The following is a 25459-nucleotide window of genomic DNA, read 5'->3' on the forward strand; positions in this document are numbered from 1 at the left end:
GACTAAAGCTCTGCAGGTATTTTCTGAAAGGTCAGAGGTCTTTCTGAGTATGTTATCCACATCTGCAAGACTTGTAACTGTTCTCTTCAATCTGCCATGCTGAAGGTCGATATCTGGCAAACCTACTCTGCAGGGAATATAACCAAGGCAACTATTGCCGCGGTACCTCGGGGCTTCAGTTTCTGTAAGATTTTCTTAAGGACAAGAAAATAGCACATAGAATCATAGAATGGTTTGGATTGGAATGGACCTTAAAGATCATCTGGTTCCAATCCCCCTGCTATGGACAGGGACACCTTCCACTAGATCAGGTTGCTCAATGCCTCATCCAACCTGGCCTTGAACACTTTCAGGGACGGGGCAGACACAACTTCTCTGGGCAACCTTCTCCATGTTTCACTACTGTCACAGTGAAGAATTTCTTCCTTAGATCTAATTGACATCTCCCCTCTTTCAATTTAAACCGATTAACCCTTGTCCTATCACTACACACCCTTGTCAAAAGTCCCTCTCTTGCACTCCATTCAGCAGGAGCCTGTCCACTGGAGCAAGCCTTGCAGAAGTTGATCCGTGCTTTGTTTTCCAATATGCTCTGCTTGCTTGGCGTTATTGACAGCTTTGGGAACTGCATAGATGGAGAATGATTACCACTCTGTACATACAAAGATGGGTTTATTTTACAGATCATTCCTGTGCAATGCCATCCAGTTTTAAGCAATGATTTGTCTGAATGACTTCATAAACACCATCTAAAATTGATACCACGTCATGCAGGTTATATGAGACCTCTGCTACTATAGGTACACTGTGCTGCAAACCACGGAATTTCCTTTGGTGGGGATGGTTTTCTCTCATTTTGTGGAAGGGGAGCACGGCTGATCAACGCACTCTGTCCCCTAGACAGCATGAGGTGACATATTTTACAATAATGCTCCCATTGGTCTCTGATTTGTCTGGACAATTATTTTTAGATGTGGTTAAACACTTCTGCAAATGTCGTTTCTAGGCAACCTGTGAGGCTCTTACAAGCTACCTTGCTTAATTATGACCTACTTCTGGTACTGTGTCCAAGTTCCTTAGTATATATTGAGGTTTATTGCTGGATTGACCTGGATAGGGGGAAAGAGGTGTTTGAGATTTGTTTAGAAATCGAAGTTTGCAGCAACAGCGACGCAAAGGTGTCATTGATGTCAACTCTATTGACACTTTAGCGACCTTGTGTATAGTGGGTGGGTGGTTTCTATGGACAAATACTGTGTTTTACATATGACCCTGGTTGGTTTTTTATCTTTGGGCATGGTACCTTTGAGTGACAAACTGAGGTACGTAGGTGGAGAACAAGATATTTCCTCAATCAACATATCTTTTTTTTTTTTTCTGGATAAACAGAAGGCTGCAGTTTCCAGGGTTGGTTTTTTTTTTTCAGTATTGATTTCACTTTACAATTTTTTAGAGCTAAATCCTTTTGCCCAGAGATCTTCAGCAATAGGTGCTGCATTTCCCTGGAAGTTTTCCTGAACAACTGAGTTTGCAAACGAGGTACACAACACTTCCTGCTGCTGGTAAACAGCACTGGATTTCTGTGCCCAGCATGTGCTGGGTTGTTATCTACACTGATGTCTGACAACTTGAATTGAAGCCTAAGGCGAGGCTGTGGGTTTTGGAATATGGTTAGAGCTTCTGCCCTGCTTATATTTTTGTGTGTCAGTTCCACTGACTCAAGGCAGTAGCACCTGGATGCTGTGGTAGATCAAAGAAAAAACATATCAAGGATGAATAGAATATAATTTCAATTCTACTCTGAGTTAATGAATTCCTTTTCTCCATTCTGCAACTGTACTTTGAAGGAGTTATTCCAACTCCAATGGCTTCCAGTACTGGTTGGTGCTATTTCTGTCAGCATCAGTTGAAAACAGTACACTTCAAGACCACTAGACTTCTTCAAAGAGCAAATCATAAGATAAAAAGACTTTCAGTTGTGGGGTTTAAGAAGCAGTTGAGTAAATCAGAAGAACCTGAAATCAAATGAACTTCTTTGATGAAGAAGAATCTCTAAGAGGGCAATCAGGCAGTGGTAGACTGTAACCCTACTTGAAGGCACTCTGGAGTAAAGACAAGCTCCTGTCTATTAGCAGACCTGTTGAAATGGTAGCTGAGCTGGGTTACTCCAAGTTTTCCCTTTGCAACTCCTGGTTTCTCGGTGTAGAGTGTGACTTTAGGACTCAACAAAACTCAAAACAGGGAATGACCTTGGCATGAGAAGTCAGCATGGGTGAAAGTGCATAACTCCAATCCTTCAAAGATTAGTTTTCCACCTCTTCGGAGTGTGAATGTTTGGTGGGAAGGTAATAGCTACAGGTTCCAGCCTGATCAATGGTCTATCACCACGTGGTAGTCAACTGCCAGTGATTTCAACAGTCTTTTTTAACGCTGTTAGAAGCAGAGGTGGACTCTGCCTGCTGAGACAATCCCACTGAGAAATCCTGACTTTTGGAGAAAACCAGGTTCAGCATTCAAATTATACACCCAGGGCTCTTTCACTGTGAAAACACATGGCTGAAAAGTACCGAGGATCAGCCACGACTTGGATTTCCTGTGGCAGAAGATGAGGCCTGACTGAGGCAGGAGAATTAACCCAGGAAATGGGGACAGACTTTTTGGCTTTTGTTGAAGCTGTGAAGAGCCAGACCGTAGTTCTAAAACAAGGTGGAGGCTTTTCAATTATCATTATCTGAGTCTATTGAAAAAAGAGGAAAAGAATCGGAACAGTAGACCAGATTCTCATCTGACTTCTCTTAGTAAAACTCCATAGGCTTTGCTGAATTTACATTAGAGTCGCTTCAGATCTGCATCTTTTCAAGTTTACTTCAAATGTCCCCTTTGAGCCTAGAAATCTGGAGAACTTGGGAGCATTTGATGCAATCCCCAAGCAATACAAAGGGGAGCCTGTTCTAATTGGGACTGTCTCATTAGCATTCAACACCACACTGAAAAGATGACAAAGGGCTGTGGCTGACCTTTCATTTCTCTCCATGCTGCCAAGCTTATGATAACACTTGTTTGAACTTCATTAACACCGTTTAATTGCCTGCATCACAATCAATACGATGTTTCCCTACCGAAGCCTGGCATGGAGGCAGGGATATGAGAGACCGAAAAGGGGCAGAGCACAAAAAGCAGAAGCCAAAGACTTTTTCCATTGCACACTGGTGCCCAAAATACCTGCAGTGCTGCAAGGAGAGGAACTGGTGCTTTTTTCTCATCCCTGCAGGGACCTAGTCTCCTTATGACTGCTTATTGTGCATTAAAAAAAGCCCCTCAAAGTAAAGCTGAAAGTCAACGGAGACATTGAAAATATTCTTAACACCTCGAGAATCTTTCAATGAAGACCATTCAAAATAGTCTTGCCAGGTTTGGGACTAAAAGAGGTTTAAAATGACCTGATCTGTGGGATTCAAAATTATGACATCTGCAGTTTATTATGTTAATCTGAGTACAAACTGTTGGGACCCAAGTCCTGGGTCTGTGATCTCACCTCTTTCCTTTTCCTGAAGCAAGTATGATTTGCATGGCGTTAGCCTCTAGATGTTGAGGTCTTCTGCTTGTTAGAAAATGCTGCGAGAGTATATTTGGAATATGTGGAATGGATAGTCTGCCCTCATTTGGGATCCAGCCTACGTAACTCATCAGCCTGTGGTTCCAGGACTCTGTAGTCAATAGATGGTCTCTTGCAGTGCGGTGCTTGTGATGTCTGTTGACCACCTTGCAGCCAGCTTTAGAAAGAAAGACAAATTGGACTAGTTTAGTGCGATAAAGATTATAAGCTGCGTGCACCCTAACCTTGTCAGTTACTGAGGTTGTAACCAGAAACATTGCTGTGAATCCGAGGGCTCTAAAAGAGAGCAGCAGGTCGAAGTCCTGGCTCTACTTCAAAAAATGCAGTTTTCTGTGTCTCCTTTCCCTGCCAGAAACAAGGCTCAAGGTACAGCATGCCAAGGGTCAAGGTAAGGGAATGTTTTCAGTAGAGATAAAAACTGGTGCTGGAAGGGGCCTCAAGAGGTCAATCCAACCATCTCCTGCCTCAAGGCAGGATCAGCTCTGCCTAAAGCCTTCCTGACAGATGCTTGTCTACCCCTTTCTTAAAGGCCTCCAATGACTGAGTCTCTGCTCTCCTCAAGCAATCCTTTCCTGTGCTTCCCTGTCCTTCCCATCCGAGTGTTTTCCCTCATGGCCAGCCAAAATCTCCCTGGCTGTAATTAAAGCCCACGCTGTCTCATGACCTCCCCAGAGGCGTGGGGTACGGCTCATTCCCTGTCTCTCTGCTCCATCTTTTGGTGTGTCTGAAGACTGTTCACTTGTCTTCACCTTTAGTCTCCAAAATCACTATATTTATATAGTGCAGTTTTCAGCAGGCAAGATGAAAACATGTCTATATTCAGAGGGTACAGCCTCAGAACCTCACATCTTCTGCACTGAGATGATGCTGAACAGTATCTTCTCACCAAGAAACCACCTGTGCACTGATTCACTCTTCAGATATTGACTCAGTGCTGCCCGCCCGTCTTTTTCTGAGATGAAAAGCAGCAGGAAAAGCCATACACATGCAAAATAAAATCATTGCCCTGGCTAGGGGATAAATACAAAGACACAATTGTTCTCTCAAGCTCTTCAAGGCAAATCTCTGGAAGAACTGACAAATCTTCAGCTAACTTTACAGCCGGTACCTTTTGCTTAGTTGTCATGCTATTACTGCCAAAGCCCAATCAGCGTCCCACTGCCTGGCCTTGAACCTCTCTCCAAAATAGGATCAGTCTGGAGTGACGGAGTCTTGCGGCTGTTTGTAGCTGAATCAGCAAAAAAGCAAATTTTGCAGCTCAGGTGCCTCCCAGCAAACTAAAACTGCCACACCGTGTCAACAGAAGAACTGACAGCATGTCCTTGCATGGTTTCACTTCATCCCATAAAAAAGCTGGCTGCTGGGTTCCTCTCAAGCTTTCCTTCAGCCCTTCTCTGCTATAGCAGTCCCTGGTATCCCTTTCATACATCTCTTCCTCCTTCAGTGGTCTGGATACAGCCGGCTATTGCATAACCCTAATTATGTTATTGCTGTAATTGCGTCTGCCGTCTGCAGCACATGGATTCGTTACAAGCTTTTCATATGCTAAAATGATTATTAATGAGTGTAGTCCCAACCCAGCAACGGCACAACAACAGCCATGACAAAAAGATCTTTTGGAAGGCAATTAGCTCCACGCTAAGCTGCCTCCACCACAGGCTGTGCTGGAAAATTTTAGACTGGAGAGGAAGCACTGGCAACGCGGCTTTTCTCTTCTCTTCTCTTTTGATGAGTTAATGAGTTAGTGAGTGGCAGCAGGCACAGTCAGTCTGGTGAAGCAGCTCCACTAAGGAGCCTTTCCTGGTTGGTAAAGAAGGCAAGAGCACTTACCCCTGGCTAAACAGAGGGCAAGATGTCCAACCAAGTCACAGTTGGACTGCTTTCCTTGGGAAAACAAACCAAACAAACCGAAACAAAACAAAATACAGGCAACCCAAGGAAAGGGGAGGACGTGAAAGCAATAAGAATAATTATTTCTTGAGAATAAGAGGGAGCACTACTACATGCTGATGCATCCAAAATCCTTCCCCACACAATAGTGGCAGTGGATGGTCTCACAGGCTCTCCTGTTCAAGCCAGGCTGGGGTGAGCTGCTCTGTTGATACCTATAAAGTCACATCCTATAGTCTAGGAATCCTCACATCCTCCATCTGAGTTGCTGAGGTGATTGAGTGAGGGATTTACCCAAATTTCACAAGGGGTTTATTGCTTCGGATGTCTAATAAACTTCCTGCCACAACAGAGAATGAGAAGCTTTGAGGTATGGACTCAGTCTCCTCCCATGATTCAGGAGAAACTCAAGCACATCAGACAGGATCTTTTGATGTGCTTCTAAGGATCTCCTGGAAACAGCTGAGAAAGGACCCACTGGAAATAACCAAAACTAGAGTACAGAAGAAGAAGCAAATCCGCAGCAGCAGGACAGCAAGTGGTCCATGTCTGACCAAATAGTCACCATCTTCTACATTGGACTCCCAGTCTTGAACCTTTGCAGGCTGGCTAAGCTCAATTTGCCACTTTGCTCCCTTTCTATCTCACTCAGAGGGAATCTAGCTTAGACTTCTATTCCCAACCTCCTGCTGGCTAATGCAGCCTCTGGAGCCATGGAAGGGTGATGATCCGCCCAGGTGACACCTGGCAGCCCTCAGCTTTGGAGGGCAGTGCAGGAGCATCTCGCTCCCCCTCCGTGGACTCACAGTTCAGCTGTGGTGCAAGTAAGACCTGTCGGCTACAGGGATGAAGGGAAGTGATACACCGGCAGCCTCGCAAATGCCAGCAGTGAGAATGTAAAGACCTCTGGGATTCCGTGACAGCTTCACAGTGGCTTTTGAAAACATTAGGGATATGTAAATGGCAGAGAGGCCCTAAGTAGCTCTGAGGATCTGGGCTCAAATCGAAGGTAAATAAAGACTCAGCAGGGATGTTGTCATCTCCCTGCTAAGATGCTTTAATATACACATTCATAATTTCTTTAGATGGTGCGATGATGGCTTCATTAGAAACACTTCTGTATAAATAAGTCATTTGGCCATGGCAGAGTTCTGATGGAAGGAGATATTATATGTCTTCTCCCTGTACTAGCAGCTACGTTTGATTATCTGTACATGCTTTTTTTTTTTTTTCCTTCTTTTGCTTTTAATTTTCCTGCAAAACACAATTCCACAGTATCTTGGTTTGCAGTCTTAATGGGAAATGAGTGCTCAGGTGTATGATGGCCGGGGAATTGAGCCTGGGGGAGACCAGGACACTTTGGCGTGGCAGTGGGTGATGGCCCATGAACCCAGCTTACTGAGATCACAGCTTGAGAGTTTGTCATGGCTGGAGAGACCTCCAAGCCCCGAAACTCAGATTCTTGTATCCTGTCCTTTGCTCCGGGGACCATCACATGTTGCTTTTCCTTGTTCAGATGAGTCGTGGGAGTGTTATGCTGCTGGGAAAACATCTCTGCAGGGCTGGAAAGAGACCAGGGAGCTTTCAGACCCTTGTGAGTCACAGACCCAGGAGAGCATTGCTAACAGGTGAAGGAGACAGGAAAACCTCGGAGAAGCAGACGATACGTGTGTCAGTGTTTTACTTTTTAGAAACGTCCCATCCCTGCACCCACCATCCTGCCACCGTTTGATGACGAGCCAAATCAAGGAGGAAAAGGAGCATTTGAACTGGTTGTCAGAGCCAGACTGGCAAATACAACGCAGTACCCTTACTTTCCTCCACCGGCCTCATTTATTTTTGCCGTGATGTAACTTTCGCTTCACTTTTCATTCCGCCCAGCAGGAAGGTGCCTATGCAATATTCATAAGGAGCTGGGCTCTTCTCCATGGGTTCTTCTCCGGCACCATAAATCAATGCATTTCACTGCACTGCAGGCTCTTTTTCCCTACAAGTCTCTGAACTGTGCTGGTTGCACATGGATGTAGTTTTCTCTGGGTGCCAAGGCATGACTTTTTTTTTTTTTTTGCTTAAGACTTCTTGTTTCTCAACAATGTGCTTTGGTTCTGGGGAGCCTGCAAGAGCACTGTCATGGATGCCACCAGTCCCTGACAGTTTCTCTTGTCAGAATTCTGTGCAGCGCAGGTCTGATTTTGTCCAGCTGCTGGTGCTGAGATCGGTTTGAGTTTTCTGGGAATGGCAAATGTCTAGAAATATTTATTCATCCTGCTCACCATCTTTCCTTGGAGGTAGTTCTGCAGGACAGGTCCTCATGGGGTTTCCAGATGCCTGCTTTATTCATAGACGACTGTTCAGGTCCACTTGGGGATTGAGGGTTAGGCAGAGCATAAAGCAAAATCAAGCCCAGACCACTCATCACTGGAGTACTGAGAATGGGCAATATTTAGACCATGGGACTGAGTTAGACCAGGATTTTTGGCTGGTCCTGAGCCCAGAAGACAAGATGCTAGGACTCCAGGGAGATTAACATTATTGTGCATACTAGAAGTTGCAGTGAAGTTAATGAGGTTTGCATGAGTTTTTATGACGAGCCAGAGTCTAGCTCTGGAAGCAGTCAGGCTGGAAGACTATGCACAGAGCTGGGAGAAGGACCTCTACCTCCTATACCTTTCTCTCCCAAGGGTTACATCAAGCTCTCTCTTCAAAACCAAGACAGCAACAGAGACCAACCCATTGCAATAAATCAGGATGGGAATATGGCACAAAAAAAATCCCAGACTGAGGCAAAATTGGAGCCTTCTGGTGCGGAGGGGTTTCCTCCCAGCGCTCTTGCACTGTGCTGTCTTTCATAGGAGACTTCGGCAGCTGCTTGTCCCACTCTGTCATAAAGAGTATTTTCCCACTTGTCTGTCTGAAGGATCCTTATCATACAGCACTTCAGCGTCCAATTTCTCTGCAGTGGAAAACAGCCTCCATCTCAGCAGGTGTCTCAACGCTGTTTGCAGGACACCTGTCAGCTCTTTTGGCTCCCTGTCCCCTCTGCCTCCTAATTATAAAATTGTGGATTGCTGCAGCTATGAGCTTTTTTTTCTGGTTGTTTTTTTTTTTTTTCCTTGTGCACAAAATGTCAAATTGCAGAAATTAAAAATGTAAATGATGGCGTCTAATTAACCAGTTGACAGCAGAGCACAGCTGCGAGTGACAGTGACTGATTACCTTCCGCAAACCTTGTCCTCCAAGACCTGCCTTACCCTGGGGACGAAGGACATCGAAAATAGCAACTTCCTTAAAGAGACATTGCTCTGCTGATGAAGCCTGATGGGCAATGGTTCTGGGGGCTCCATATCCAACGGATAAATCCAGTTCTCTTGAGGTCAAGGGGAATGTTGTTGACTCCTAAGGGAAGCAGATTTTCCTCAGTCAGAGTGGGATGGGAGTGTTTTGAATGCTGTTGCCACAAACTGTGACTTCAGGCCAGCCTAAAATTTGGGGCAAAAGGAAGGTGTTGAGCATCAGAGGAGTTTCTGAGATAGACTGGATTCAGTGTGGGAGGTGGATGGTGTCAGCAATGGATGCAGGTGTACTAGTGTGAATGGTGCAAGGAATCATGTAAAGGTTTTTCATGGAATCATAGAACCATAGAATGGTTTGGGTTGGAAGGAACCTCAAAGATCATCTAGTTCCACCCCCCCTGCCATGGGCAGGGACACCCTCCACTACACCAGGTTGCTTAAAGCCTCATCCAATCTGGCCTTGAACACTTCCAGGGATGGGGCAGCCACAACTTCTCTGGGCAACCTGGTCCAGTGCATCACCACCCTCATTGTAAAAAATTTCTTCCTTAGATCTAATCTAAATCTACCCTCTCAGGGATTAGCTCAGGATTTTACTCCCATAGCTTTTAATCTACGGGATTGAAATCCTGAGCTCTCAGTGGGCAGCAATATCAATAGGACTTCTCTGTGGGATTGGAGGTAGTTCTCGGAGCCTTTAAAGATCTGACAAAGGAATATAGCATCAATAGGTACTGCCTACCTCTTTGATGGCATGGCGAAAGCTTACGGGATGTTCTTTGGGGTTTCAGTCTCAGAACAGGGTTGAGTGAATACAACACACATTTGGTATCCAAGAATAGTGCTTCAGTAATTTCCACTTTTGGCTAAGTCATCTTCCTTCCTGTAAAAGAAAAGCATGACCAGGTATATCGTTGATGCATTAGAAGAGCCCAAGAGTGCTAAGTGTGCCCTTTCTCCTTATTGTTGATGGCTTTCATCTCTTGACTCCCTACTTCTCCCCTCAAGAAACACCTATATTTCTCTCTCTCAGGTACTATTCAGACATCGCCAAAATGCCAGCAATCAGTGACCAGGACATGAATGCATACTTGGCTGAGCAGTCTCGTATGCATATGAATGAGTTCAACACCATGAGTGCGCTCTCAGAGATATATTCCTACGTTGGCAAGTACAGCGAGGAGGTAAGAGTCTTGGAGAGGGGAAGAGGAGTTCTGCAGGACCATGGGACAGCCAACCTATTCCCAGGTCCCAGTACGTGTCACAGTTACCTATCTTCATCCTGGCTAGGGAGATGATGGATTTAAGGAATGAAAAGCAAAGCCTGGAGTCTGGAAAGGGAAGGTCTGGAATTATTGGTGTCCCCAATACTTTTCCATCTGGATCCGCTATTTTTATCTCCTATTATTTATCAATCATTTAGGTGGCTTACAGTAGTCAACAGTTGAATGTTAGCTTGCTACAGGGGAGCCCTGCATGAGCTCTGCATCACATGTGGCCAAAAATTCTTTAAGCATATATGCCAACTGCCATTTCAGATACCCTAAAGCACCCAAGAATGGTCCAGCAAACATGACACAGGACTTAAAGGTGACCAGCATGGTTCTGTGTGTTAAAGACCAGGTGAGATACCTTAGGGCATCTGAAGTGGCATGGCAAGGTGATGAACAAAGCTACAAAATAACTGATCTCCAAGATAAGAACCCATTTGACTAGTTCCAGTCTAGAGGTCTGCATTTAGTCAGATCAACTGCAAACTGTCTGCTTAGTTCCCTGATGTCTGACTGACCTGCTTTACATGATCTAAGCTAAGCTTGGGACCTACTTTAGAGAAAACTAACCCTCATCTGCTGCTGTAAGATGCTGAACTCAGCCCTTTTGGGGAAAAAAAAAAAAAATCCCTATTGTTTCTTTCTCTCTCCTTTTCCAGATTCTTGGAGCCCTTGATCAAGATGACCAGGCTGGTAAACAGAAACTTGCCTACAAACTTGAACAAGTCATAACCCTCATGAGCATAGACAGCTGAGAACTGTCCTGCCAGGGACATCCTGGGAGGGATAAACCAAGTCGTGCCTCACTCAAGATCATCATCTTTACCAAGTGCAAGTTTTGATGGGCTGTAAGCAGAGTCACCTGAACAGCGCTCCTCTCTCTCTCTCTCTCTCATTTCTTTCTCTTTCAAAATCTATGGACGAGGCTACCAAGCCCCAGGGGTTAAAATAAAAGACTGCAGAGGAATCTTGACTCTGGGAGCATCAAGACGTTTGGGTGGAGCTCTCCTTTTCACAGCTTCCCCTCTGCCTTTGCCCTAGAGAAAAAAACTATTACACACAAACTCCCTCCCCACAACATCACCTCGTCACTCTGCAGATGGGAAATTGGGAGGTAACTTCTGTCATGCTGCTTTAACTGCCTTCCACGGGCTGTAGCCTCTGGAGTGGACGTCGAAATGAACTCAGTATTACTAAAAGTCTCCCCAAGGGGAAGGCAGCTTGCCTGCAGGGATCCTGGAGGGCAGGAGCAAATCGAGATCCTCTCCTGCAGAGCCATTGCAACTCTATCTATCTCTTGATAGCGACCCACTGGGAGAGGAACCCCAAAGCTCTCTGAAAAATGCCACGGCTCCATCCAGAGTGAGATGGTTGTGGCTCTTACCTGCCTGGGCAAACCACAGTGTAGCTGCTCTCTTGGGCCAAGAGGGGAGGAGGGGACCGAAGCTCCCCTGCCCATGTGTTTCATATGGTTATTCTTATTTTTCAAAGAGACCTGTGTCCCCTTCCGTCTTTCCCATTGTGTCCTGTTGGTCATAGCGCTGCGGCAGAAGTGCTCTCTCTGCTCAGTGGCATCCCGTCGGTGGTAGTTCTGTTCCTTCTGGCAATGGACAGCACAGTATCTCCCTTGTTCCCACCTCAGCTTGGAAAGCAAAAGCTGCAAGTTTCATTTTGTTCCTGGCAAGGAGCTCAGCCTCAAAAACCAACCAGAGGGATTTTTTTAAAGCTGTTAATTCTTTCCATTTTGTTTCCTCAAGCGGAACAAAGCTGTTGTGGAATATGGTGGAATATCAGAAGAATACCGAAGGGCATGCCATGAAGCAAGGTGGTATATGGGACTGACGGTAAAAGCTTCCTTCAAAGCCACTCCTGAGAGGAAATGTCACCACACATTTTGGAAGGAAATCCAAATGAAACACTGCAAGATATTCTTCTACCTAGATACGCCCAGCCAAACTGCATGTCTTCTGGAGGTCTCTGAACTGCTGTAAGCTCATATGCCTTTTGGTGCCAACTCCTGGCCTTTCCTCTTCTGCATTTCTGGAACCAACAGGCCTTGCTGAAGGCACAGCTGCTGCCTGGGAAGGATTTAATCTCTCTTTGCACTTCCTATCCCTTCAGAGATCACTGTCACCATAGGACAATTGTGGGTGATTACTCTATCCTAACCTCTGCTCAGCTCCTCCAGAACAACATCTTAACCTGTTTCACGGCCGACCAAAGAGGAGTGAGCTCCTGTGTCTTGTCTGCATTTCTCTATTTGTTTAATACAGCTGCCAGCCTGGATAACACCATGGTTCGGTGCAGTGGGAGACCCTCAGGATCTGGAGAACCTTTCATCTTGTACATCATAGAGGAAAGAGCTGGGTCTGCATTCATCTCACCAGAAATGAACAGTGCTCACTAACAGCTGGAGGAGCGGCATGACGCCACAGAGTATCAGCCCACATCCTTCTCACGCCATCCTCGGAACTACAGCCTGGATCTACTTTGCACCTGGAGGGAGGAAGGGGTAAAGACAGGGTGTGTAAAATGATGACAGAACGAGTGCGTTTGGTTTCACTCATGCCTCTTGCTAGCAAACCAGAACCTCTCCAGAGTGACGGGTCACGAGCGCATCTAACGGGGGATGTGGTGCAAACAGGAGTCGGTCAGCGTGTGGGGTTTGTTGAGCCAAGCAGATACACATGTAGGCAAGTCTTTCTAAACACCATTTAAAGAACAGCAGTCCAAAACTGGATGTGTCTGTGGGGAGAATATCACAAGATTCATATTGAAACAGCAAACTTAGGGACACGTCTTGGTTTTAAAACCCCAGACATTTCTCTCTTGATTATAATTATTATTATTTTGTGCGTGTGCGTGTGTGCGTGTGCGTATCTGTGTGCGCGTGTGCGTTATTTCCTTTTTAATTTTGCTTGCTTTCTGTTTGATTGCTGAGCTGATGGACTCATCATGCACCTTATGGACATCTCAGCATTTTTAAGAGGCCTGCGCATTGGGGATGGTTTGGGTTTGGTTGGTTCTGCCATGGTTTTGTTGATCCTTTTAGTAATGTCGGCGCATGTTCCAGATCCATTGATTATGGCTGTGAAAGTGGGGTGGAAGTCCCACCAGAGCCAGTGGTAAGAAAATTACAACAACACAAACACAATATTTTTTATAAAAGTACATAAAAAAGGAAAATTAAAAAAAAAAAAAAAGGAAGAAACCAAAGGTTTTGACAAACAAAGTGCCACAAAAGATAAATATGGACCCTATTGTCATGCCTTGTACTCACAGCTGGATGGTAGGAGTCTAAGGACAAATAGCTGGCTTGGAGGGAAGTTGTTATGAGTGATGGGCTATACTGCCTGGACATGCGCACATGAAAGGATGAAGAAGCTGTTAAAAAAAAAAAAAGTGTCAAAATGAACTGGTGTAATCCTGCACTGTTACTGAAGTCAGAGAAACACCACAGGGGAAATCTGAGACTCACCTTGTTTCTTTTTGATGTTTTCAGGGCTTTGTTTTCATTTTATTACGGTTGTTTTCCATTGTTATTATTTTATTTCTTCTTGCTGGTACGGAGTTTTTCATCTGTTTTATATATATATATTTCTAGAAAAACTTGAACACCTCAGAGACACTGAGAATGAAACACTTGGGAAATAGGAAGTGCCATGAGATTGGTGTCTTAACCCTTCCCAAGTTCCTATTTAGGCATTTCCGTTTTCTTTCCACCTTCTTCCTTCCCCCGTCCCCAGGATTTGAAAGAAAATCTGTATTTTGCTTCTCTTTCATCTCCTCCTTATTCTTTTTTTTTTTTTTTCCCTTTTATTTTGTGCTTGAGCTGGTTTTGTTTTTTGCTTGGAGAATGTGCCAGAATCGTGATGTAAATGCGTGGGCTTCCCTCCCCTGTCCCCTTCAATGCCCTCCTCATTTCCAACCACTGTCCCAGCATCCCCCAGTCTATGAGAGGTCTTGGCATCTTTCTTCCCAGCTTCACCTGTTGAGCTAACTATTTTTTAAGTGCATGTAAAACACAACTAAAAACAAAGACACAAGCAGAAGAATGAGCCCTACTACAACAAGGATGCGTTCTTTTCCTCTTCCTTTGACTTGTTTCCCCCAACCTCCCTTTCCGCACTTGACTAAAAATGCCCAAAAGGTGGTATTCCACACTGTTTTTCAAGCCACTCAAAGAAAATTGAAGCCAAAGTCCCTAGAAGTCAATGGACAAGCTCCTAATATCCAGAATATGACAGATGATAGGCTGGTCTTTATGGGTATTTCTCAAACACTGCAATCAAGATAATGAATGCTGACACTTGCAGCACCATCAGGAACAGAGGAAGGGAACTCATGAAGACTCTCTGTGGTCCTACTGAGAGAGCTGATTATTTCTTCACTGCAGTTTGCTCTGGGACTTTGCATCTGGGTTAGAGGAAGAAAAGGAGAAGAGTCCCTCTGCATACACATCGTATCCTCCCTGTGAGTGTGCTCACCTATCAATGTCACAGTGATCTGAGACATAATCCATCACGTCATGCGCTTTTACAGACTGAGCCTTCGGGTAAACACTGTCGTGGGAAAAGTTGCATATTATCTGGAAGAAGGTGGTAGAAATTTTTAGAGCTTAAACAGACACCACAGAAGAATGATCAAAAGGAGAAATGAAGCCACCCAAGGGCACCTTCCTCTCCCAACATGTCCCAGTCCTTGTCTGCCCACTCTTCATTCCGTCCTGAACATAACTGAAGGTTTGGTCCAATCCAGCATACACCAGCCTTGGTAGCTTGGTACCTAACACCAGTTAGGTAAGAGGGCTACGCCACTTTTCTCATCTAGAGTTGTCTTATCATACCTTTTTGACACTGGAGACCATAAAAAATTGTTATGACGTGAAGAAGATTTACCAGTAGTATTTTGGTTGGTGTTTGCTTTAACTGAAAAGTGATTACCAAAGTTTCCAGATATTGTGCATTAGTCCACAGGGAAGTGTTTACCGTGAAGGGAGAAGGACCAAGCAAATCATGTAATTGTCATTATTGTCAATAATGCTGCTGAAAACTGGTAGATATTGAGTATTAAGAGTCCATTGGCTACTCTCACTGTTGAATCAGCCAACACAGAGATTACTCATCCTTCCACATTTCCTAAGGCCAGGATTTCTATGATGTAACAACCCAGACACAAACCAGCTAGTATCAAGAGGAAAATTATTGAAAAGTAAGCCAAAACACAAAATGTAGATCTGTCCTTCCCCAAGGCTTTAGTGAATTGCTTTGAAAAGAGATACTGTTATATAGAAAACTCTTCCAAAGGAAGATTGGAAACCTGAAAGGACTAAGTCCCAGGGCTCCTCTTAGTGAGGCATACTTTTGTGTCTCCACAAAGGACCCTCAAGTCCAAGAACAATTTCACACCAAAAAGAAAAGTCTGAGCTGTTGGAAATGACCGGGACTACTCTCTCACACCACCAAGGCATCAGTAAGACAAGTCATACTTCACCCTTCCCAGCAGCCTGTAGAAAAATTGTTCATGAAGTAGAGATATCTGATAGTGTGAGATATTGCTTGGCGCTGTAAAAGGAATGAGAGAGAAGAAGAAAACTCATCCTGCTTCCCAGACTCCTGGGACAGGCTCTAGCGTGTCTTGCATGTAAGAGGTTTGCTCCTCCACAGAAATCTGTTGCTTTCTGCGGTGGCCGTTGCTGATGTGGAAAGATGCCATGATCAGATAAGCACTTTACTGTAACCTCATCAGTCTCAACAAGGTGGGTTTAGTCCCTTTCTTCTCCTTGGTTGAGCATTTAGCTGAAGAAGCCAGAGGGCAACGTATAGAAACGTGCATGTTGGCCCCACCAGGCTTGTGTGGTTTTGAGTGCTCATCAAGAATTACATCGAGGAATCCCAGTTTGCATATCCTTCACCTTGAATTAAGAAATCAGTATAAAAATCCAGCTCTTGAAGCAGTGCTGTTGTCTGAATTTCTCTGAGCCTCTGAAAAGTTCTTCTAGAATGACCATGGGAGCCCAGGAATGGATCTCTTTTTCCAAACTAGGGAGCTATGATCATTTACACAATCATAGTAGATTGTGTTTCTGTTGACAGATGTCTCACCATGACAGCTGTTGGGTAGAGAAGTATGGCATAGCCTCAGTGATGCCAGTACAATTTTCTCTGTGCATCTGACAAGTAGCAAAAGAGTTGTCCTCCAGGGCAGATGGAGGTCTTGGGATGTCCTAGCTCTTACCATCTGAACTTGGTATGCTGTGGAGCAGGCAACTGAGGAAGTGAATGAACCTCAACGTCATGGTGTGAACCTCAGCCTTCTGGCCCTTCACAGCCTGAGTTTTCCTACTTTGCCCCTGATGCAGTTCCCGTTTCAGGGTATCATTGGGTCCATGCAGTCCTGCAGTTTTCCCTCACCTCTGTCACTGTGCAATGCCCCTTCCTCTAAAACACCATTTTGTGGAGAATACTTGGAAAACGGAGCTTATCAGCCATGTTTTATTTGAAATGGCTCAGTTCACTCACTCAATGGGACACAGGCTTACAGTAATGAATTAATTTGTAGAAGGATGTCAAAAAAAAGAGAAAAAAAAAAAAGATTTACACTTGGAAAAAATAAAACCACCAAAAAAACCCCAGCGAGGATATAAAGCTGCTTAGTCTAATCAATCTGTCACGTGTGTGATTTCTGTTGTTGTCGTTGTTTGTTCATTGGCTTTTTTTTTTTAATTTTTTTTTGTGTGCTAATCTTCTGTTCTAAAAATGGAGAGTTTACCTCAAGAAATTCTTTCTGCTTGGAAACAGATCACCTCAAAGACACTCGCAGCAGAGAGCAGTGGGCAGGGAAGCTCAGTAAAGAGAACCTGGGTGTGGAAAACGAGGGGGAAACCAGGACATTTAGGCTTTTTCAGCATTCCCTTCTCTTGCTGGTGTGGTCTGGTGTGGCTCCTTGACTCTGGAGAGAGTCAAGAGTCAAGAGACAAGAGACGAGTCAAGAGTCAAGGAGAGGTTGCTGTTGACTTTCAGATAGAGCCAGTTGGAGGAATCAAGGCACATGCCCAGGCTTTTGGTTATTTCTGAAGTATCTTAAGAGAAACTTGGTGTTATTTAAAATGTTTACGCTGCTTTCTCCAGTCCCTGGAGAAAACCCACTATCCAACCCAGAGTAGGGTAAGGAAGCAGAGAGATTAGGTGCTAGCTAAATGTTCCCAGTGTTTTTCCCCAAGGAATCAAGATGAGAGGTGACTGGATTATTCAACATCACAAGACAGGCCCTTCCTAGTGTCTGACCCTGTGTCTTGGACATACTCGTGAGCCCAGAAGTCTCATTCTCTGTTTTGCTAAAGCTTCCACTTTAAATACAAAATCAATGTAAAGACATATCCTTTCACTACAGTGTTACTAACAGCCTCAAAGAGATGTCAAGACAGCATTAGAAAGGAGGTTGGGATCCTTTTTCTTAGGTTGTTGTTGTTGTTGGTTTGATTTTATTTTGAATTGATTCTAGTTAAAAAAATAAATAAAATCTATACTATTTAAATTGGAATCCCGTTGTTACTTGGTAAAGGCAAAGCTTCTGTACCTTTGTTATAATTAATTGTATACCTGTGTATGTAAATATAAGGCATTCCTATTTTGCAGTCCAGAACAAAAAAAAAAAAGAAAAAAAAAACCTATTTGTAATATAGAATAAAGTTTATTAAAAAAAAATAAAGAAATAAAAATGCCCCAGACTGTGATTGCTGCTTCCTGTAGCCAAATGAAGCCAGAGAGAGGGGATTCGAGAAATGGGGAAGCATGAGACTGGAGACCATGTAAGCACTCAAAGCAAGTTCACATCTACACCATCAGAGCCCTCTCCCAGGTTCAGGCTCCCCCACCATCCGCAGTACATGCTCTAGAGTTTCCGTAGTGCTCCAGAGAGTCATGCCCATGGGCTGGGCTGGGCTGGTGAATTGTGGTGGGAAGTGCATCCCAGCTAAACAGACCCCAGCTCTGTGTACAGAGAGAGCTAAAGCTTGGAGATCAGCATGCTTATGCGGGCAAACAACTGTGAAAAGCTTTCTTCCACCAATCTACTCCTTTCCTTCCCTCCATCCATCCTTCCTTCCTTCCTTTCTTCTATTTTCCCTCCATCTCACCTCAGCCTCCCTCCTCTACTTCTCTCTCATGCAAGAACCCATTTATTGGGTTGTTTGAAATTTTTTTGGAAAGGCAGGATCCAGACAGGTTATGCCTTTCCATCTGCCTTTGGAGTGTCGTCGCCTGTGCATTTTGAAGATGATTGATTGACAAGACCATGAATTTAAGAATGCTGTTGAAGGACCCGTATCCTATGGCTCTTGAAAGTTCTCAGTGGGAGCCTCTGACTCCTTGGCCATTACAGTAGAGTAGCAGTCATCACACCAGGTTTCAAACCTGAAAGAGTCATAGACAGCCTTAAGTGGACAAGCAAACACCCCTTCCCACTTCCTTTTTTCCCAGGATGTCATGCCAGGCCTGAGGCTGCTACTGGGGCAGCACTTGTGGTTGGCCATACAAACAAGGAGGAATCATCTGTCCTCAACATCTATATCCTTGGCTGGAGGCAGAAGATGGATGTCTTTCCAAGGTGGAGGTAAGGATCAACTGCCTGTGGGCAGATCTGCAGCCCTCTCACCGCCAGGCATGGTCTCTCTTCTCTGCATCTATGTTCAAAGCTGGAAACGTTCTCCTGGCAGTGAGAAATGCAGCATCCCTTCTTCTCCTGCCTCCTACCCCTATTCTCCTCCCACACATGGCAAGAAGGAGCAGCTGATGGACACTCCAGGTTCTAGATGGCTTAGCTCAAAGCAAGAGGGGAAAATCCTTTTTCCCTTTCCCACGTTTGCTCCCCAACCTCTGTTCTCCCCTTATCTTATGGTTAATAGCTCATGATACTATCTGCTGCAAAGACTAAATCTTTAATGAAGCAGGTCAGATTCCCTGGGACTGATGACGGGTTTGGCCAAGCCTGAGCTGGGTTTGCACTGCCTTGACACAGGTCTCCATGGTTTAACATATCAGCCTCATCACATACCCCAAAGGACAGGAAACTTGACCTGAGACATCTCAGCCAGAGGCAAACTGGAGATAAAAGATCCATAGGTGCTTTTCGCTGCCTCTGCTCCTGAAAAGCCAAACTGATACAAGCACAGCCAGGTCCCTTCAGAGATGGAAAGGGGATATAGTGGTGGAGACTATGGGAACTGCCACCTTTCATAATTCACTGCTCTCACAGTGATGAGACATGGCAGAGGAGAGCAGAGCCGTGTACCTGCTCCCTCCTCATGTCCCGCATGTGCAGCAGACTCTGCACATAGCCACCAGACCCCTCTCCCCGCAAAGTGGGGACAAAGCTCTTACTCTCACTGTCATCCCAAGAGCTGGGCAGCAGCAGCAGCATCCTAACCAGCCTGCTCTGCCTGCGTATGTCCCCAGAATTTCTTGTTGCTCCCTTTCTCCTCGCCCAGTGCCACTGCTCTCTGTTTCACTCAGCAGAGAGGAGAACGTAGTCAGGGTTGCATGCTCGGAGCTGGTGCAACTCCTGCCATGCTCTGAAGGGTTAAGCCTCTGTTGCTCACTGAGCAATGAAATAGCTGGCAGGTTTTATAGGAGTTGCAAACCACGGTGCCAATATCAGGTTTGTGGAAAGCAAACACCTTTTTGCTGAATTCGGTGGATCCATGGAGAGCATGGAAAGGAAGTAAGGAAATGAGTTTCAAAAAGGGAAGGGAGTCAGATGAAGCTCTGGCAGCTTTTGCAATAGGCTTCAACATGATGTCGCTTAGCAAGTGTCTGGGTATCTACAGATGAACAGCGTACGTACACCAACAGAATGACATGGAAATGAGACATCTCTGCCCACCTGCTCCTTGGGACACAGAAGAGGAAAAGTCCTTGTCACTCAAAAGGTCTGCCAGCACATCCTAGCAGCAGGTCAATCAGTCTCAGCAGTGCGTTGCCTGTGTAGGTATCACCATCAGACCCCTTTGGGCCAGAAGGGTGAATTTCATGAACCGACACTAGAAAATTTTGTGTGTGAAGAAGTGCTTCAGATATCAGCTGTTCTGAATTATCGGTGTATTTAGGGGGAAAAAAAAAAAAAAACAACAAAACACACCTCTAAAAAAAAGAGTTATGAAGGCTTTTGTTTTTCGGGGCCTTTTTAAACCAAATTATCTCACGAAAGTTTCCTTCCAGACCAAGTGGTTGTACTTAACATTTGCACCAGAGTAGTTTTAGGCTGAGACTCTGCCAGACGTTGCATAACTAGAGAGAGCGTGTCCCTGTAGAAATAACAGCTTCCATGTCAGTGAGACCAGACAGGAAAAGGAAGAGGTGGGGAGGAAGCTGAGGCACAAAGAGGCAAAAGGAGCTGCCCACAGTCACCCAGCAGCTCAGAGGCTAAGCTGAGGTCTCTGCAACCTGTTTTTGCCCAGTACCCATCAACTCAGTCACTATTTTTGCAGTTGTACACCACAGTGTATTGCATGTTTGTGAGAATCCATAGGGCAGGGCATGGTTGAGACTTACACTGTAATCCAGTAACTAAACTTCATGTGTGATACGTACTGGACCACAGCTTCCTCTTGTCTTCTGTGCCAAGAGTGAGAAACAATACACCACCAACTATTGCTGTAAAAACACACTTCCAAGCATTAAATGGGGCTGCAATTACTTAGCACAGTTGAACAAACATTCCAGGCTTGTGGTAACTCCTTGTTCTCAGCTGTAAGCTCAAAATATTTGCTTTCAAGGGGGTTACATGTATGGGCTTGCTACTATTTAGTGGAGACTTCACCTATTGACCCAATGAGAGCTGCAAGAGTAGGCGTGAGGAGGAAAACCTCTGACATGGATATGTCTACAACAGGACGGGGCATCATCAGTCTAGTGCCTTCTGGGGCACTCTGGAGATCCTGAGAGACCTCAGTTCAGGTCCTGTTGGTTGTGTTTGCAAGCGCATGACAGAGACAATACAACTATGCTGGAGGCACCACCCACTTCTCCCAGTTTCAGCCTCCAAAATGACTCTCAGCTCCCAAATGAGGTAAGCTGGCTATTCAAGGCCAACCAGTTATTTACAAAGCAAACAGGAGCCATTTTCCCATCTCGTCACAAGCCCACTGATGTTTCTCTCTCCCTGTTGGGATGTCCCACCCCCAAACTACAGAAAAGAGGTTTTTCAAAACTTGCCTGTACATACTGTCCACAAGAGGTGATGCCCATTTGTCTATTGATTTGAAAAAGGTGATGTCCACTTCCTGCATCTCAATCCAGCTCTGTGACATCCCCAGTGTAAATAACATCCCCCAAGTGCCCCTCAAAAACCTGGCAGGGGAGAGGGCAGGGCAAAGCTAGGAGCTAGTCTTCAGCTCTCAAAGGAAAGCTAGAAGCTGGTCTGCAGCTCAGCTTGCCAAAGCAATCCCAGCTGTCAGCTGAGAAGGATTATTTCCAGCAATGTGGAGAGAATTCCATTTGCCTTTATTATTTCCTGGTTCCCTCACCTGCTTTCTGATGTTTTGCAGGTTCGGCTGCCTGCATTGTATTAAGCTTCTCCTCCTGTCGCCCACCAGCCCCCTTCCTGGAGGTTTTTCTGGTTCAGCAGAGCACATAACTCCAGCATCAGCTCTCTTGTGCCCACTGGGTATCACTTGTACAAGGGAACCGACAGACTCTCCCTTCCTTGCAGTGATAGTTTGATGGGGGGGGTGTTCTGGTGGCAGGGGAGGGGATTTGCTCCCTGTGCCACCAGATCTGAGTCCCATCCCCCCCCGGGGGGTTGCGCCAAATCGGCGCCTCTGCGAATTGCCCTATTTAAGTTGGGACAAAGGGACGGGAAAGGGGCTTTTGCTCAGGAGCGACGAGAGAGCAGGAGGGCGCTGCCCTCGCTCCTGGCCAGGCGGCCGCTCGGGCCCGGGCCGGCGCCACGTGCACAAGATGGCTCCGGGGGAGCCGCATGGGGGACTCGGGAAGCACCTCGCTCCCGGGGTGCCCGCCAGGCCGAGCTCCCCCAGAGAGGATTAAGATCTAAGAGAAAACAACCACAGCGACCAGGTCAGTCAAGATGGAGCAGGAGGAGGTGTGCTGGAGCTGAGGTTTCCCTTGCAATCGGTGTGAGATGGCAGGTGGCCCCCCTGCAGCCAGGGTGTACTCGGCGGAGCAGAGACCCACTTGTGGCCCGTGGAGAAACCCACGTCGGGGAAGAGATGCCTGAGCCCAGGAGAGGTCGTGGAGCAGGGGATGCGCGACCAGGTACTGTGAATAATGGGCATGGAATGCACGACGAGGTTGTGGAGGCATCTGGAATCCGTGGGATGACCCACGCCGACGCGAGTGGCAGCAGCTCCCTAAGAGGCCGAGACTGGTAAAGCCCGAACTGGTGCATCCATGGGGAAGGATTGCAATCCTGCAGGCAGGACTCACGCTGGAAAAGTTTGGGGATTTTTTTTCCTCGTGAGTGGAGGATCCACCGAAGCAAGGGAAAAATGGTGTAAAGACTCCTCCTCCTTTAAGTAAGGAGCGGCAGTAACAGCATGGATGAACTGACCTGCACTCCCCATTCCCTGTCCCCCTGTGCCGCCGGGGGGGAGGTAGAGCCAGGAACAAAAGGAAATAGGGGGTGGGGAGGTGTTGTTTTAAGATCTGGCCTTGTTTTCTCTTTTCTCCTCTCAAGTAACCAGTTTCGTTCCCTTGTGTCTCCTGTTAAGTAACTGTTAATAAATTGTTTTTGTTTTAAGAAGAAAGCCTGAGTCATGTTTTGCCCGGGACCATGGTTGGTGGGTGCTCCCTCTCGGTTCTTGTCTCGACTCTTAGTCCAAAAACCACGACACTTGCGTTTGGCCTCCGGTTCTTTATCCTCACCAAGGCAGTGAGAGCGATGGGGACCATAACTCTGAGTCACTTGCCCTGCAGGGACCTGATGGCTTCAGTATCAAGGTGTGCCAGCACACTGCATGGCACCAAAAAAAAGTGATTCTGGGATCAACGAGGTTTTATTCAGAGCCATCCTAGCAGGATCTCTGCAAAAATCACCTCTCCCTGTGCTGGGGAGTTATCCCAGTGGCTGTGGGTTTTTTCTTTTGTGCTAGTGGTCCTGTATCCCTGCACAGTCACCAGTGAAAAATGGGTCTTTTCAGGATACGATTCATCTCATTGCAACCTCGATGGCTAAAATAGATCAGTGAATGACGAAGGTAAATGCTTGTTTCCTCTTGCTGACCCCAGGGAGGATGGGGGGAGCTTTCCCAGCTGCAGATGGTTGCACTAGCCCTTTCTAAAGCCAGGTGGGATGAATCCCAACAGTGGTTCTGCTTTGACCTTTCTTGCTGTAATTGTTTTAGAAAAGAGAATGTTTCTTGCTGTATATGCAGCAGAGACCTGAACTCCTCTGTGATGTGCTGCATGTTCTCACAAGCCAGCAGGCACTTGGGAGGAAAGCAGGAATCAGTTTGGTCCTTTTCCTTCAGCTAAGATGTTCAAGGAGAAAAAAAAAAAGAAGGAGAAAAACTCTATTATTATTATTATTATTGAATTTCCTGCCTTCTCACAAATTCTAATGGGAAATGTACTCAGTGACCTTTCAACTCCCAAAACCAAACATGATGCCAAGACATATTCACAGGCCAGTTTTCTTTCCATACGCCATATGGGACGCAGCCCTTGTTCCTACAACACAGGCAAGCAGATCACCAGTTAGTCACAATTCATGACACAAAACCATTTCATGGGCAGGAGCATGACAAGTACATGACACCATGAGACATTATATTTTTCCTGGCTACATCTGTGCTAGTAAATAAAAGAAGGGCAAGGTGGAGCATCAAGCACTATGTTGAAATGATCTGTGATGCTTAGCTGTTAGCATGCTCTCCAGCACAATTTTGGACAGTGCCAGCTAACTCTCCTCCAGATAATGCCCAGGCACAGTTTGGGAAGAGCAAGTACCAGGGATTTTTTACCTTCGTGGATAAAACTGCATCCAGCCTGTCTCCCTCAGCCCTATGGGCTCTCAGACACAGTTGCTTCACTGGGCCCAATATACAGAGCTAGAGCGAAGGGAAGTGATTCTGCCTCTCTACTCAACTCTCGTGAGACCCCACCTGGAATACTGTGTTCAGCTCTGGAGTCCCCAACGCAAGAAGGACATAGAGCTACTGGAACGAGTCCAGAGGAGGGCCACAAAGATGGTCAGAGGGCTGGAGCACCTCTGCTATGGAGACAGGCTGAGAGAGTTGGGGCTGTTCAGTCTGGAGAAGAGAAGGCTCCGGGGTGATCTTATAGCAGCTTTCCAGTACCTACAGGGGGCCTACAGGAAAGCTGGAGAGGGACTTTTTACAAGGGTGTGTAGTGATAGGAAAAGGGGCAATGGATTTAAACTGAAAGAGGGGAGATTTAGGTTAGATATAAGAAAGAAATTCTTTACATTGAGGGTGGTGAGGCACTGGAACAGGTTGCCCAGTGAAGCTGTGGCTGCCCCATCCCTGGCAGTGTTCAAGGCCAGGTTGGATGAGGCTTTGAGCAACCTGGTGTAGTGGAGGGTTTCCCTGTCCATGGTAGGGGGGTTGGAACTAGATGATCTTTGAGGTCCCTTCCAACCCTAACCATTCTATGATTCTATGAAGAAAGGCATATTGGGAAAAGGGTCTACTGGGTCAGGAGATGATTGTAATAAAATACTGGAAAGAAGCTGCTTTAAAAGTTCAGCCTGTTATGACTGTGAGAGTGTGACACTTAATTGTTCAGGGCTTGTACATGGGGATAGGAGAATGTCCTAAGAAATGCTTGTGGTTGGCTTTGAAGTTAGATTTGAATTTTGAAACAAGGCCTTTTGAGGGAAGAGAGATGATGCCAGAGAGAAATCTATCAAGTGCAGCAAGTGGTACATCTCAGGACATCCCAGCTTTGTCTCTCAGACACTGCTGACCGGCATCGAGTCCGTCTTGTAAATACTGCCCTGTCGAATTAGATTAACCCTTTGCTGGAGGAGCACCAGGGTGCCAAAGTAAAGTCCCTGAGATACTCTCAAGACCTCTTCTTTGTGATGTTATGGGTCGGGTCTACAGGCATGAACACAAGCTGGATCTCATGTTCTGAGTTAGGTCTCACTCATCAGCTGCAGTGCAGGGCAGACCTGCAGGCAGCTTACAACCTTTTGGTGTCACTACAGAGAGCCAAATGGAAAACCTCTAGGGTTCAAGACACCAGGGTTGCCTTGATGGCCATGCCACGGCTCTGGTCCTATGCTCTTCTTTCTTTCTGATGAATGACTCTGAAAGAAATACAGCTGCAGACACTGAGTCGACTACATTAAATGTACCTAAGTCTGCTCTCTGCTTTCACAGCACCCAAGCCAAATCAGAATGCACTCGC

The 25459-nt window shown here is 45.9% G+C and overlaps 1 protein-coding gene across 1 annotated transcript in view; it reads left to right on the forward strand.

Moving 5' to 3' along the window:
* Positions 1–10825, forward strand: part of PLXNA4 (plexin A4) — a 451603-nt gene extending 440778 nt beyond the window's left edge. The window contains exons 30-31 of the mRNA XM_086611134.1: positions 9833–9983; positions 10730–10825. Coding sequence (XP_086467260.1) covers positions 9833–9983; positions 10730–10825 — 247 coding nt within the window. The remainder of the gene's footprint in view (positions 1–9832; positions 9984–10729) is intronic.
* Positions 10826–25459: the final 14634 nt, after the last annotated feature.

This window comes from Tauraco erythrolophus, chromosome 4, assembly GCF_009769465.1.
Source record: "Tauraco erythrolophus isolate bTauEry1 chromosome 4, bTauEry1.pri, whole genome shotgun sequence".
NCBI classification, from domain to species: domain Eukaryota; kingdom Metazoa; phylum Chordata; class Aves; order Musophagiformes; family Musophagidae; genus Tauraco; species Tauraco erythrolophus.